The 15,114-nt window shown below is 54.0% G+C and overlaps 1 protein-coding gene across 1 annotated transcript; it reads left to right on the plus strand.

Moving 5' to 3' along the window:
• The first annotated feature begins 133 nt into the window (after window positions 1-133).
• LOC131571662 (serine/threonine-protein kinase PAK 3-like) lies at window positions 134-14,517 on the plus strand. Its single transcript, XM_058824442.1, has 17 exons — window positions 134-164; window positions 850-913; window positions 1,547-1,595; window positions 1,905-2,017; window positions 2,276-2,393; window positions 7,519-7,687; window positions 8,629-8,666; window positions 9,646-9,705; window positions 10,300-10,336; window positions 11,022-11,085; window positions 11,719-11,767; window positions 12,077-12,189; window positions 12,448-12,565; window positions 13,364-13,463; window positions 13,735-13,931; window positions 14,029-14,166; window positions 14,416-14,517. The coding sequence occupies exons 1-17, from the start codon at window positions 134-136 to the stop codon at window positions 14,515-14,517; spliced, it is 1,560 nt and encodes a 519-aa protein (XP_058680425.1).
• Window positions 14,518-15,114: the final 597 nt, after the last annotated feature.

A 15,114-nucleotide genomic window follows, 5' to 3' on the forward strand; every position in this document is an offset into this window, starting at 1 on the left:
CAATCCTTTCTTGTCCCAGCGCAAGACAGGCTCTGCCATTCAACCTGGTGCCGCCGGACCAGCATGGCCTGCAGCAGCCAGCTCAAGCCCCGCTGCCGGCACTTCCTGCAGCAGCGCAGCCCAGCAGCCCGAGATGAGGGAGGAGCAGGGCCTGAAGACACTGAGTACGTCCGTCTGGTGCATTTCTTGTCTGCCAGAGCAGGGTCTTGTGCGAGTGTCTGGGTGTAGGCTGCGCCAGATGCTGGCCCTCAGTCTCAGAGGCACTTAGGCCTCTCTGCAGAAGGTGTTGTACTGCTCTGAGGAAGCGCGGCAGCGCTCAGGGAGTCCCTGCTGCCTGTGAGGGCGGCTGGGCCTGGCTTGGCCCTGCCTGGGCTGCCTTCTGGGCCAAAGACAAAAGCAGAGATTGTTTCTGCTTGAGCAGAAGGCTGGCACGTAGCAAGTGACTATTGCCCAGGGAGCTGTCTGGCCCCAGGTGTTTTCTGGCTCTGGTTCTTACTCCTCCTCCGGCCCAGACACTTTGTGTCCCTGGCAGTGGACCTGCCAGTGATGGTGGGTGTGACTGCGGAGGCAGCAAAGGCCCTTGCTTACCTCTTAGGGCCCCCTTCTTAAGGGCTCATCATTTTGGCTTATCGCGTGAGATGCTGCTCTTGAAAGAAATCAAGGCCTTCTTGGAAAGGCCACCTGATGAAAGGTGGAGAAGATGGCCCTCCCACTTGCTGGTCTCAGCAGCTGGAAGCCGTGGGACCGCAAAGGGCCCAGAGCTGCGGGCAGTAGGGCTGCCTTTGGGACGCTCTGGGCAGCGGCGTCTCTGTGTGCGAGTGAGCGCCCTGCACTGCTTTTGTCTTTCAGGGAGCATCGTGAGTCTGGGCCGGCCAACGGGCAAATACACGGCATTTGAGGAACTCGGGCGAGGGTAAGCGTGACGTCAGCTCATTTTACAAAAGTGTGGGCCAGGTCTTTGGCTGGTGCAATATCAAGCGTGAAGTCAGGCAAGCTCCAATCATGGTCAGGCTCCGGCTTGACCTCGTGTCGCCTGCCTGGACTGCTCGGTCAGAGCAATGCAAAGGCCTCATCAAAGACAAGTTGATGCTGGCAGTGTCTTGCTTGCAGCAGTGAGGAGCAGGAGCTGGGAGAAGCCCTGGCCCTGCAGCTTTGTGGCCTGAAAGAGCACCTTGCCATCCAAGAAAGGTCAGATTGTCAAGGACAGTCTTCTGACTCAAACTGTTCTCCCTTTTTTGACACACACATGCATGCACACCCGCACAAGGAGAGAGTTCCCCTTAGGTTCTGAAATGACCTGGCAGGGTGTGCGCCTTGGAGATTTCCAGCGGCCCTTGGTCTTCATGCTGCACCTTAGTGTTCCCTTGGACAGCCTGCCCCGCATGGCAGAGGGCTCACGGGCTAACATGCTGTTGGCCGAAGAGATGCTGCAGCCAGGCATTTTTTCTAAGGAAGGCGTCCAGGCAGCCTGGGGAGATCTGCTGCCTGGGCTTGCTTTCACTGCCAGAGGGATAAAGGTCTCTTTCTGCTGCTTTGGTCTTTCTAGAGGGTTTGGAGCTGTTTATAAAGCCCTTGACACCAGCAGCGGACAACAGGTAAAGTGCCAAGAGCCCCACGCCATTTTGCAGCTCTGGAGCGCTTTGCCCGCTGCTGTGAGCTGTGCTTGGAGGTTTGGGTGGCAGCTCCATGTCTGCAGCAGGGGCTGTTCCTCTGAAATACAGTCGAGGCTCAGGCGGCAGAATGCATTTGGGATGGCTTTTGGTGCTTCTGCTAAGCTCTGCTGTCTAGTGACAAGGCACTTTGGCCCAGCGTGCTGCCTCATTGCACCAGCACTCGCTCCGTGCTCCTTGTGATCTCGAGCGGGGTGCGTCTTCTCAAGGTACCGGTGGCCAATGTCATTGCAGGTGGCAATCAAGATCATGTCACTCGAGGAGGAGATGTCCGAGGAGCTGGCTGCCAATGAAATCCTGGCCATGAGAGACAACAGGAGTCCCAATATCGTTACCTACTTAGACAGGTTGGCATATTCTGGTGTCAATGTAGCTTTAGCTGGTGCAAGCGCAAAGAGACGATGCCCTTTGGTCGCTGGCAGAGAACAGAGCTGGGGATGATTTCTCTGCGTGTCTCCAGAGCGTGGGAGGAGGTGGAGCTGGTGTTCAACAGTCTCTTGTGGCACCCGTAGCTTGGAGAGCAGCTGCAAAAACCTGTCTCAGGCCCTGGGGTGACTGAGGCTATGCCCATTCTGTTGCTCCATGCCGTGGTTTTCTTCTTTCAGCTACCTGGTGGATGCGGAGCTCTGGCTGGCCATGGAGTTCATGGACGGCGGCACCTTGTTTGATGTGCTGAGGGCAGTGTACCTGGAGGAAGGACAGATAGGCGCTGTCTGTCGGGAGGTGAGGGATCCCGCTTGTGCTTGCCCAAGACTGCCCGGATGCTGCTTGTCAGCTGGAGCTTAAGGAGAGCCGAGATTTCTTGCTCTCACCTTTCTTTTGCTGCTGCTGCTGCTGCTGCTGCTGCTGCTGCTGCTGCTGCTGTCACGCCACACAGGAGAAGAAAGAGCATGGGAAGTGTACTGCCTGCCAGTGCCCTTGCACTCCTCAGGCTCTGTTCTTGCACTCTTCCATCCTGTCTGTCCTCTGGCCTTGGTGCTCGCTCACTGGTTCAATTTCTCTTTCTTCCTCTTCTCAGCTTTGCCTGGGAATGTTTGCCTGGAGCCTGTCTGTCTGTCCTACATTGCTTGCCACTGGAAGGCAGCATGCGGGTGGCAGAATTTCAAGCTAAGGGCAAAGAGCTGTCCTCAGCTTCAAAGGCTAGCATTGCAGCCTGCATGGCGATGCATTGTGGAACAGCTCGAAGGTGCTGCTGTCACCAGCAGCTTCCTCTTCTGCTGCCACTAGGCTTCCCCAAAATTCTTTGCCGTGCCGCCTCCCAGCCAAAGGTGGCGCGCTTCCTACCCAAGGCCGGTGGAACTTTTGGGAGCCCAGATGCCTTTGCTTGGAAATCTAGAAAAAACTTCCAAGAGTGTTGAAGCAGCAAGCTCTTCATGGTGACAGCAGCGTGATGTTTTGCCCTCGCTCACAATTCCCTGAGAAAGCCGCCAATCCCCTTGAGCTCTTTCCTTGCGGGTGGGATGAAATCAGATCCTGCAGGTTAACTTTCCCTCCCTCCTTTTTCTCTCTCAGTGCCTGCAAGGACTGCATTTCCTTCATTCCCGCCAAGTCATCCACAGAGACATCAAAAGTTGCAACGTCCTGGTGGGCACGGACGGATCCGTCAAGTTGGGTGGGTATCCCTGCTGGGCTGCAGCATGTCCAGCATATGCCGTGTGCTTGCATTTTGGTGACGGCCACTGGGGCAGAAGGGCGGCTTGGCCAGTGCGTGAATCGTCAGGGTGTTTTTGAAGCGGCCGATGCCTTATTTGCCTGGCTCCAGGCACGTGGAAGGAGAGCTCAGCTGCTTTTTCAGTTAGATTCAGCATGGCCTGGTCAGGGCAATGGTTTTGGCTCCTTTGCCAGTGGTAGCTGGCTTTGACAGGCTTTGTTTTTGTCCTCAGGTGACTTTGGCCTCTGTGCTCAGCTCAGCCCTGAGCACAGCAAGCGCAGCTCCAGCGTCGGCACTCCCAGCTGGATGGCACCGGAGGTGGTGAGAGGAGAAGCCTACGGCCCCAAAGTGGACATCTGGTCCCTGGGGATCATGGGGCTGGAAATGGTGGAAGGGGAAGCTCCTTACCAGCGGGAAGCCCGTCTCCGGGTAAGGTGCAGCTTAGCAAGAGGGCTCTGTGTGGAGAGAGCTGTGTGTGGCTAGCAAAGGAGCAGGTGGAGTGTCCTCTTGCATCCATGTGCTGTAGGTTTTTGAACTGCTAGAAAGGAACGGGCCCCCAAAACTGCAGAACCCCAGGCACCACTCGGCTCTCCTGCGCGACTTCCTCCGCTGCTGCCTGCAGGCAGATGAGGACAGGCGCTGGTCTGCCCAGGAGCTCCTACAGGTAAGAAAAAGCAAAGGGGCAAAAAGCCCTGGCAGCTGAGGACACCTGCATGAAGGGATGAGGAGGAGGAGGAGGAGTGTGGGCCACGTGGCACAGAAAGCTGCCAGGACAGGAAGGCGCAGGGGGACATGCTGCCCTCAGTGCTCTTTGTGTGTCTTGCTGGTAGCCAGGGAATCCTGCTTGAGCCCGCAGGCTCAAGTGATCCTGGAAAGTAAGAGTTCCTTTCTTTGTTCTTTTTCCTCTGGGCAGCATCCCTTCGTGACCTCAGGCGATCCTGCCTCCAGCCTGGCTGCTCTGATCATCTCAGCCAAGCAAGTGCAGGAAGACTGGAGAGGAGACACCTGCGCCTGAGGAGGCCCTGATGCCCCGCCAGCCAAGAGGAGGGAAAAGGGGATGTGTCATCTTTAGGCAGAGCTTCAGCCATCCCCCGAGGTTGAAGAGGAGCTGTGCCGTAGCTAGGAAACATGATAGTGTAGATATTTGCTCAGTTTAGCTGTTAGGTTAGCTGTTAGGTTAGCTGTTAGGTTAGGTTGGGTTAGGTTAGCATTAGGTTGGATTAGATTAGGTTAGGTTAGGTTAGGTTAGGTTAGGTTAGGTTAGGTTAGATATGTTGTTAGGTTCAATTTAAAGCTCTGTTGTTTTTCTTTCTGCAAGAGATGAAAATTGAAAAAAATTAGGAACTATAGGGATCAACTTTTAAGGACTATAGAACGTAGACAGCTTGGATAGTAGAGGATTGTTTAGCTTAGGATAGAGTGTTGTTAATTTAGGGAAGCTTTGAAGTAGAAATGAAAGAATTGTCATAATAAGAATTAAGCAGTGAGAGGAAAAGCTGGGCTGCAGCAGAACTGGAGCCTGCAGGCGCTCCAAGCTGTCAGCCTGAGCAGGCCACCTGCAGGACAGAATGATGAAGATGAAGAAGCAGCGAGGGGATACTTTGTTTCAGCCCGAGTGTCAATAAAAGTCGAAAATATCCAGAGTGTTGTAAGACTCCCTTCCTTGCCAGGCTGTAGCTAAGTGGACAGTCCCTTTCAGAGGCCCAAAGAACATAGTGAGGTAAGCAGCTTTGCTTACCTGAAGTGTGGCATGCCTGTGGGAAGCTGAGAGACCTACAGGTAATGAACACCAGGTAATGAGCTGCCATTCAGGACAGCACTAGGAGGCAGATGTGCAGTCCTTTCTGGGCCTCTTGTCTTGATCAGATGTCAGGCTGATCAGCAGCAATCACCATTTTGTTGCCACCCTCCTCTCACTATGTCACCTGTGGGATGGAATGGCATTCTCACAGCGGCAGCATCTGGCATTTCCTCCCTGCTTCTCTTTTCCCCGCTTTTCACCCCAGACCCCCAGGGACCCTCTGGGCCAGCCTCATCCCCTACAGGGGTGTGCAACCACCAGGGCCTCCTGCAGAGCCCCATTCCCACTCTGCTGCCTCCTTGGCCTTTTCCCACCTCTGGGCCAGCCTGCTGTTGCCAGGTGTTGGAAACATGCACACAGCATAGCACACCTGTCATTGAGCAATTTGATGCAGGAGCCCCTGCTGAGCACGGCTCCCCACCCCGGCCCTTTTCCCACCCAGCTGTGGCTCCATTTCGCCTCCATCTGCTGGCATACCCACTGTGAGGGACTGCTCAGGGACTGGATGCTCCTTGAATGTTGCCCACAGGCCTGATTTCCACGCCTCCCCATTCCTCCTACCCCTAAGGCTGCCTCAGCCGTCTGAACACAATTTTTCTTACTCTAATGGCTTCCTGTGCTTTACTTGATACTGTAAGCAGAAGTACACCGTTTTGATTGTCTTTCTTCTAGAATTAATAAAAATAAGTTTGAAGTACTCCTAGATTTTGCCATTGAAAACTTGAGGCAAGTGCACAAAGTAGAGAAGCTTTCTGTGCAGCTTTTCAGTTAATTTGAGGTCCCCTTACTCTTCACTCACTTTCAGCATATCTGTTGATTTTCCTTTGCTCTCATCTTTTAAGCTTCATCCCTTGTCTATCGATCTGCAAAAATAGCCTGTAAACCCAACGCAAATTTACTATCCTTTGTATTTTTCCTCTTCTGGAAAAGCTGAGGCTCGTGTGATCTTCTCCTGTGATCTAGACTTTGATTCCAATCTTGGCTCTGCCGAAGTGCAGAACAAATGTAATTTATTGCCTGCTAGTGTGATCTGCTAGCAAAGGTCACATTTAGAGCTAAGCATGATGCTTCTCTCCCTCCGTTGAATACACATCTTTGTGTCAAGGCCTGGTGACTTCCAGGAGCACCTGGAAGCTACTGCCAAGGACAAAAGTCTCACTCTTGCTGGTTTTGACACTGATTTGTTGGGAGGATTTTGATCTACGTCGACAGTGATCTACAGGAACTGGATCCTTGACACCAAGTGCCTTCAAGCAACATCTCTAAGCAGAGTGGGCAATGAAGTCCAGATACTAATGAGTTGTGGTTTGTTTTAACTCTGTCTAACATATGGTACACTATCCCAAAACATGTTATTTTTGAGTGCTTCAGGCATTGAAAACTTAGGTTTATTCTTGTCAACACTTTTCTTTCCTCTCTTCAGAAATCTGCATGTCCAGCTACTAATTTCTTTCTCAGCTTGTTGAAAAGTTACCAGTCAGACAAGACTTGTTTCTTGACCCAGAGATGGGGCAAGCGTCACCGTTAGGCCGGACGTGGCATACACACGTGATCAGGGTCCAAGAAGAAAAAGGTTTGTTTGTTTTATTCTGCATGTTCTCCAGCTTATACACTCTTAACAAAGCGTGATCTCAAGTCACTAACTACATCACAATAACTTCTTCTATCCATTGGTGCAAAGCAATTAACATCAATACAACTGGCAAAAGTTTTACAGAAATTTATAAGGCACGTATGCACATCTACTTCGGCACCTAGTCTAGCATACGCAACTTTTCCTGAATCTCTTCTAATGGGTTTCCATGCTGACGGCCTTGTCTTCTTCCTTGCTATGGATACACTCAAAAACCATCAACTGCTATTTCTTCCACGAACTCGGCTTTGCTTGCAGGCCAGCTGTAAAGCCCCTCCATAGGTCAGCATGCACCCGCGTGCTCCAGGAGCAACTGCAGCCTACAATAGTCCTGGAAATTTATTATCTTTGCTTCGTTTGCCATCTAAATGTCACTGAAGAAGTTAGGCTTTTCCAAACCAGCTAGGATGCCACCTAGAAGAAGCAGACTTGCTTTCAGTCAAAGCTTTTGGGACCAAGAGTCATGTTTGCTTGCATTGCTTGGATGCCGCTTGGATTGGTGCATTTTCTGAGTTCCCCTGGCATGCCTTGAGCACTGCCTTTGTGAGTGAGGAGAATTTCCCAGGCTTTTCTTTTGCATCAGCTGTACACAAGGTTGTCTTGCTGGGCACAAGAAAGCCACAGAGCAGCTGCCATTGTGAGGTCAAGCCAGAGGTGCCACGTCACAGTGCTGTCAGCACAGCGTTGTCCCGGTGCGCGCCAGGCCTGGTCGTCCAGAGCAGCTCTTCCGCTGGCTCCCTGCAGGAGGATCCTTGTGCTCAAGGAGCTCTCAGCAGACGGCCTGCACCCCGAGAGGAGTCTTGGCTTTCCCTTGGCTGGCACTCAGCGTGCAAACGCGCACAGCACTGCCAAAATGATTGGGCAAGTCTGTGCCGCCGTTTGCACCATCTTTTCTGTTGTCTATTCTGGCTACTACCTGACCCAGCTGACTCGTAAGTAAAGGTTTCTCCTGGGGCTGGCATTGCCCGACTTTTGCTTGGCTCTGCTCTTTATGCCGCAGCAGTGGCCCAGTTTCTTTGGGAACAGAATGGCCGTGAAGGTGCCACTGCTTTGGTCAATGTCCTGCCAGCAGCATCAGCTACAAAGGGGGCATCTGTACTGGGTAGCGCGTGCAGACTATTTGCCATGCAACCTGCAGCGGTTGCCTTCCCTCCCCGGGAGAGTGCGCGGCAGCGGAGTCTGTCATTTCCTCAGCTTGCTGCTTCAAGCAAGACAAGCTGCAAATTGCAGACTCTGAGGGCAGATCCTCAGAAGTATTTCTACCAACTCAGTGGTTCTCTCCAGGAGTGAAGGAAAGCACCTTTTGCTCCATATTCTACCCCTTAGAGGCCTTGGCTGCATGACTTGAGCCTTTGATGCTGTGCCAAGACTGCGATTGCCTTGGCCATGCAGCACAAACTCCAGTGCAGGGAGGGTTTGCTGCTGAGCCCAGCAGCTGTTCCTGGGCTGCTTCAGCAGGGAGCTGCCACAGGGAAGGGACCCTTTGTGGAAGCTTTGCTGGGCTATCATCTTCAGCCAAGGGATGGGAATTAGGGCGTGCAATTTAAAAGAATGTATATGGAAAATGCAGGAAAGGGAAGAGGGAAATGTAGCTTGAGCTGTTAGGCACAAGAGAAGCTCAAAGTTTTGAAGAGCAGCGGGCATTTCCAGCACCGTCTTCCTATTTCTCTCTTGGCAAAAGAGGCCCAAATGTAGCCAGAGGCTCCTCTAGGGTCCTTCTTGTTCTCTTGCTTGCTGTGGGAAAGAGCTGTTGCTCCTGGAGGCATGTTGGGAAAGGGAAATGCTCTGTGTTGGGACTGCCTTGTGCTGTGGGAGTGGCCAGCACAGGCACTTTTCTAAGGGCCTCTGGTTCCTTTTGCCTTGCTGGCTGCAGGTCACCTGACACGCGGATGGAGACAAGCCTGTCCTTTGGTGAGTGGCAAAGGAAGCTGAGACGTTGCTGGCGTGTGAGAATTGTGCAGCAATTCTGCCAGCTTGGCCTGTTGCAGCCGAGTGTGGAGTGCCGGCGTGGGAGGCTGAAGGAAAGGCCAGCTGCCCGGTGGCATCAGCAGTAGCAAAGGGAGCACTGGCTGTTTGCTGATTTTCCAGTGAAAAGCCTTTCAAGAGATGAAAGGCAAAAGGGACAGCTCCAAGGCATCTTGCTGCTTCTAGGCAGCAGGGAAGCTCAAATGCACAGCAAGATGGAGTAGCAGCTCGTTCAGCCAGCTTCCTCGGCTTTGCGTGACTCAGAGGCCCACTTGTATCAAAGTCTATGATTTGCCCTTCTTCTGGGTGCTTTCCCAGCTCAATAGAAAGCAGCTCCTAAGGCACTGGCTTTTGCCCATCTCTCTCACTTCTGTCTGCCTGCAGGGCACAACAGCAGGGTCAGCAGCTCCTCTGGCTGCCTCTGTCATTGAGGAAGAGGATGAAGAGGAGCAAAGGAAGATGAAACCTTCAGCCGCTGTCCCTTCACAGCCTGAACTTGCAGAGCCAGTAAGTGACAGCTGAGCTTGGCACTGCCTTTGGCGCACGGCCAGGCTACCCGTTTTGGAGCAGCCCTTGTTGCTCGTGGCTGAAGATGCTGGCAGCCGTGTGCCTGCTGTGACGTAGTGCGGCTTCAGGCAAGCTGGGGAGCCCTGGCCAATGGGTTCTGAAGTTTGACATTGAAGCTGGGATGCTGAGAGGGCGCCAGAGTGTCTCTTGGGATCAGACAGGAGGCAGCATTGAGTGACTCTCAGTGCAGGAGTCAGCCCCTTGTGCCCGTTGTCAGTGCAGGCTGCCTGTGGTCAGCGGACAGCGCGGCCCAAATACGCAGTTGACAGCCTTGCAGGGTACCTGGCAGACACTGGCCCCTGGAAGGGACCTGCTGTCTCCGTGGACTAATTAGCTTCAGGCTGTGCTTCACTTCCAGCCGGTCAGAGCAGTGTTTGGAGAGGAGAATCCTCGGCAGCCCTGCATTGTAAAAGGGCGGGTGGGTCTGGGCAGGGCTGGAAGGCGGCTCCCAAGGGCCGCTCTCTAAAGGCTGCCATAGAGAAGGGAAATCCGTGAAACAGATCAGAGAAGGGACACGCTGCGGGCTTCTGAGCAGACTGTTGCCTGCCAACTCCGGGCTGATTTCATTCCGGCCCAGGAAAAGACAGGAGGAGGAAAGCAGTGAGGCTCTGGGGCCCTGCTCTGATCTCTTTGTGGATTTGGCAGCCCCATCGATACCTTGTTGCCAGTGTCTTGCAGAAAAGCTGAACACGTGGAGCATGGAGGTGGTCGGGAGGGGCTGGATCCAAGTAGCCTTTGGGCTTCTCCCGAAGGTGCCTTTGAGAAGGGGACATGGGAACTGCTCCAGCTGGAGAGGCCTGGCCGTGGCTGGCAGCACCTTCCCAAGGCCTTGCTTTTGCTGTGCGCTTAGGGGGGGGCATGAGTGCCAGCCACCCTTCTGACGGGCAATCCTTTCTTGTCCCAGCGCAAGACAGGCTCTGCCATTCAACCTGGTGCCACCGGACCAGCATGGCCTGCAGCAGCCAGCTCAAGCCCCGCTGCCGGCACTTCCTGCAGCAGCGCAGCCCAGCAGCCCGAGATGAGGGAGGAGCAGGGCCTGAAGACACTGAGTACGTCCGTCTGGTGCATTTCTTTTCTGCCAGAGCAGGGTCTTGTGCGAGTGTCTGGGTGTAGGCTGCGCCAGATGCTGGCCCTCAGTCTCAGAGGCACTTAGGCCTCTCTGCAGAAGGTGTTGTACTGCTCTGAGGAAGCGCGGCAGCGCTCAGGGAGTCCCTGCTGCCTGTGAGGGCGGCTGGGCCTGGCTTGGCCCTGCCTGGGCTGCCTTCTGGGCCAAAGACAAAAGCAGAGATTGTTTCTGCTTGAGCAGAAGGCTGGCACGTAGCAAGTGACTATTGCCCAGGGAGCTGTCTGGCCCCAGGTGTTTTCTGGCTCTGGTTCTTACTCCTCCTCCGGCCCAGACACTTTGTGCCCCTGGCAGTGGACCTGCCAGTGATGGTGGGTGTGACTGCGGAGGCAGCAAAGGCCCTTGCTTACCTCTTAGGGCCCCCTTCTTAAGGGCTCATCATTTTGGCTTATCGCGTGAGATGCTGCTCTTGAAAGAAATCAAGGCCTTCTTGGAAAGGCCACCTGATGAAAGGTGGAGAAGATGGCCCTCCCACTTGCTGGTCTCAGCAGCTGGAAGCCGCGGGACCGCAAAGGGCCCAGAGCTGCGGGCAGTGGGGCTGCCTTTGGGACGCTCTGGGCAGCGGCGTCTCTGTGTGCGAGTGAGCGCCCTGCACTGCTTTTGTCTTTCAGGGAGCATCGTGAGTCCGGGCCGGCCAACGGGCAAATACACGGCATTTGAGGAACTCGGGCGAGGGTAAGCGTGACGTCAGCTCATTTTACAAAAGTGTGGGCCAGGTCTTTGGCTGGTGCAATATCAAGCGTGAAGTCAGGCAAGCTCCAGTCATGGTCAGGCTCCGGCTTGACCTCGTGTCGCCTGCCTGGACTGTTCGGTCAGAGCAATGCAAAGGCCTCATCAAAGACAAGTTGATGCTGGCAGTGTCTTGCTTGCAGCAGTGAGGAGCAGGAGCTGGGAGAAGCCCTGGCCCTGCAGCTTTGTGGCCTGAAAGAGCACCTTGCCATCCAAGAAAGGTCAGATTGTCAAGGACAGTCTTCTGACTCAAACTGTTCTCCCTTTTTTGACACACACATGCATGCACACCCGCACAAGGAGAGAGTTCCCCTTAGGTTCTGAAATGACCTGGCAGGGTGTGCGCCTTGGAGATTTCCAGCGGCCCTTGGTCTTCATGCTGCACCTTAGTGTTCCCTTGGACAGCCTGCCCCGCATGGCAGAGGGCTCACGGGCTAACATGCTGTTGGCCGAAGAGATGCTGCAGCCAGGCATTTTTTCTAAGGAAGGCGTCCAGGCAGCCTGGGGAGATCTGCTGCCTGGGCTTGCTTTCACTGCCAGAGGGATAAAGGTCTCTTTCTGCTGCTTTGGTCTTTCTAGAGGGTTTGGAGCTGTTTATAAAGCCCTTGACACCAGCAGCGGACAACAGGTAAAGTGCCAAGAGCCCCACGCCATTTTGCAGCTCTGGAGCGCTTTGCCCGCTGCTGTGAGCTGTGCTTGGAGGTTTGGGTGGCAGCTCCATGTCTGCAGCAGGGGCTGTTCCTCTGAAATACAGTCGAGGCTCAGGCGGCAGAATGCATTTGGGATGGCTTTTGGTGCTTCTGCTAAGCTCTGCTGTCTAGTGACAAGGCACTTTGGCCCAGCGTGCTGCCTCATTGCACCAGCACTCGCTCCGTGCTCCTTGTGATCTCGAGCGGGGTGTGTCTTCTCAAGGTACCGGTGGCCAATGTCATTGCAGGTGGCAATCAAGATCATGTCACTCGAGGAGGAGATGTCCGAGGAGCTGGCTGCCAATGAAATCCTGGCCATGAGGGACAACAGGAGTCCCAATATCGTTACCTACTTAGACAGGTTGGCATATTCTGGTGTCAATGTAGCTTTAGCTGGTGCAAGCGCAAAGAGACGATGCCCTTTGGTCGCTGGCAGAGAACAGAGCTGGGGATGATTTCTCTGCGTGTCTCCAGAGCGTGGGAGGAGGTGGAGCTGGTGTTCAACAGTCTCTTGTGGCACCCGTAGCTTGGAGAGCAGCTGCAAAAACCTGTCTCAGGCCCTGGGGTGACTGAGGCTATGCCCATTCTGTTGCTCCATGCCGTGGTTTTCTTCTTTCAGCTACCTGGTGGATGCGGAGCTCTGGCTGGCCATGGAGTTCATGGACGGCGGCACCTTGTTTGATGTGCTGAGGGCAGTGTACCTGGAGGAAGGACAGATAGGCGCTGTCTGTCGGGAGGTGAGGGATCCCGCTTGTGCTTGCCCAAGACTGCCCGGATGCTGCTTGTCAGCTGGAGCTTAAGGAGAGCCGAGATTTCTTGCTCTCACCTTTCTTTTGCTGCTGCTGCTGCTGCTGCTGCTGCTGCTGCTGCTGCTGCTGCTGCTGCTGTCACGCCACACAGGAGAAGAAAGAGCATGGGAAGTGTACTGCCTGCCAGTGCCCTTGCACTCCTCAGGCTCTGTTCTTGCACTCTTCCATCCTGTCTGTCCTCTGGCCTTGGTGCTCGCTCACTGGTTCAATTTCTCTTTCTTCCTCTTCTCAGCTTTGCCTGGGAATGTTTGCCTGGAGCCTGTCTGTCTGTCCTACATTGCTTGCCACTGGAAGGCAGCATGCGGGTGGCAGAATTTCAAGCTAAGGGCAAAGAGCTGTCCTCAGCTTCAAAGGCTAGCATTGCAGCCTGCATGGCGATGCATTGTGGAACAGCTCGAAGGTGCTGCTGTCACCAGCAGCTTCCTCTTCTGCTGCCACTAGGCTTCCCCAAAATTCTTTGCCGTGCCGCCTCCCAGCCAAAGGTGGCGCGCTTCCTACCCAAGGCCGGTGGAACTTTTGGGAGCCCAGATGCCTTTGCTTGGAAATCTAGAAAAAACTTCCAAGAGTGTTGAAGCAGCAAGCTCTTCATGGTGACAGCAGCGTGATGTTTTGCCCTCGCTCACAATTCCCTGAGAAAGCCGCCAATCCCCTTGAGCTCTTTCCTTGCGGGTGGGATGAAATCAGATCCTGCAGGTTAACTTTCCCTCCCTCCTTTTTCTCTCTCAGTGCCTGCAAGGACTGCATTTCCTTCATTCCCGCCAAGTCATCCACAGAGACATCAAAAGTTGCAACGTCCTGGTGGGCACGGACGGATCCGTCAAGTTGGGTGGGTATCCCTGCTGGGCTGCAGCATGTCCAGCATATGCCGTGTGCTTGCATTTTGGTGACGGCCACTGGGGCAGAAGGGCGGCTTGGCCAGTGCGTGAATCGTCAGGGTGTTTTTGAAGCGGCCGATGCCTTATTTGCCTGGCTCCAGGCACGTGGAAGGAGAGCTCAGCTGCTTTTTCAGTTAGATTCAGCATGACCTGGTCAGGGCAATGGTTTTGGCTGCTTTGCCAGTGGTAGCTGGCTTTGACAGGCTTTGTTTTTGTCCTCAGGTGACTTTGGCCTCTGTGCTCAGCTCAGCCCTGAGCACAGCAAGCGCAGCTCCAGCGTCGGCACTCCCAGCTGGATGGCACCGGAGGTGGTGAGAGGAGAAGCCTACGGCCCCAAAGTGGACATCTGGTCCCTGGGGATCATGGGGCTGGAAATGGTGGAAGGGGAAGCTCCTTACCAGCGGGAAGCCCGTCTCCGGGTAAGGTGCAGCTTAGCAAGAGGGCTCTGTGTGGAGAGAGCTGTGTGTGGCTAGCAAAGGAGCAGGTGGAGTGTCCTCTTGCATCCATGTGCTGTAGGCTTTTGAACTGCTAGAAAGGAACGGGCCCCCAAAACTGCAGAACCCCAGGCACCACTCGGCTCTCCTGCGCGACTTCCTCCGCTGCTGCCTGCAGGCAGATGAGGACAGGCGCTGGTCTGCCCAGGAGCTCCTACAGGTAAGAAAAAGCAAAGGGCCAAAAAGCCCTGGCAGCTGAGGACACCTGCATGAAGGGATGAGGAGGAGGAGGAGGAGTGTGGGCCACGTGGCACAGAAAGCTGCCAGGACAGGAAGGCGCAGGGGGACATGCTGCCCTCAGTGCTCTTTGTGTGTCTTGCTGGTAGCCAGGGAATCCTGCTTGAGCCCGCAGGCTCAAGTGATCCTGGAAAGTAAGAGTTCCTTTCTTTGTTCTTTTTCCTCTGGGCAGCATCCCTTCGTGACCTCAGGCGATCCTGCCTCCAGCCTGGCTGCTCTGATCATCTCAGCCAAGCAAGTGCAGGAAGACTGGAGAGGAGACACCTGCGCCTGAGGAGGCCCTGATGCCCCGCCAGCCAAGAGGAGGGAAAAGGGGATGTGTCATCTTTAGGCAGAGCTTCAGCCATCCCCCGAGGTTGAAGAGGAGCTGTGCCGTAGCTAGGAAACATGATAGTGTAGATATTTGCTCAGTTTAGCTGTTAGGTTAGCTGTTAGGTTAGGTTGGGTTAGGTTAGCATTAGGTTGGATTAGATGAGGTTAGGTTAGGTTAGGTTAGATATGTTGTTAGGTTCAATTTAAAGCTCTGTTGTTTTTCTTTCTGCAAGAGATGAAAATTGAAAAAAATTAGGAACTATAGGGATCAACTTTTAAGGACTATAGAACGTAGACAGCTTGGATAGTAGAGGATTGTTTAGCTTAGGATAGAGTGTTGTTAATTTAGGGAAGCTTTGAAGTAGAAATGAAAGAATTGTCATAATAAGAATTAAGCAGTGAGAGGAAAAGCTGGGCTGCAGCAGAACTGGAGCCTGCAGGCGCTCCAAGCTGTCAGCCTGAGCAGGCCACCTGCAGGACAGAATGATGAAGATGAAGAAGCAGCGAGGGGATACTTTGTTTCAGCCCGAGTGTCAATAAAAGTCGAAAATATCCAGAG

The sequence above is a fragment of the Ammospiza caudacuta genome, chromosome Z (genome assembly GCF_027887145.1).
Source record: "Ammospiza caudacuta isolate bAmmCau1 chromosome Z, bAmmCau1.pri, whole genome shotgun sequence".
Classification (NCBI taxonomy): domain Eukaryota; kingdom Metazoa; phylum Chordata; class Aves; order Passeriformes; family Passerellidae; genus Ammospiza; species Ammospiza caudacuta.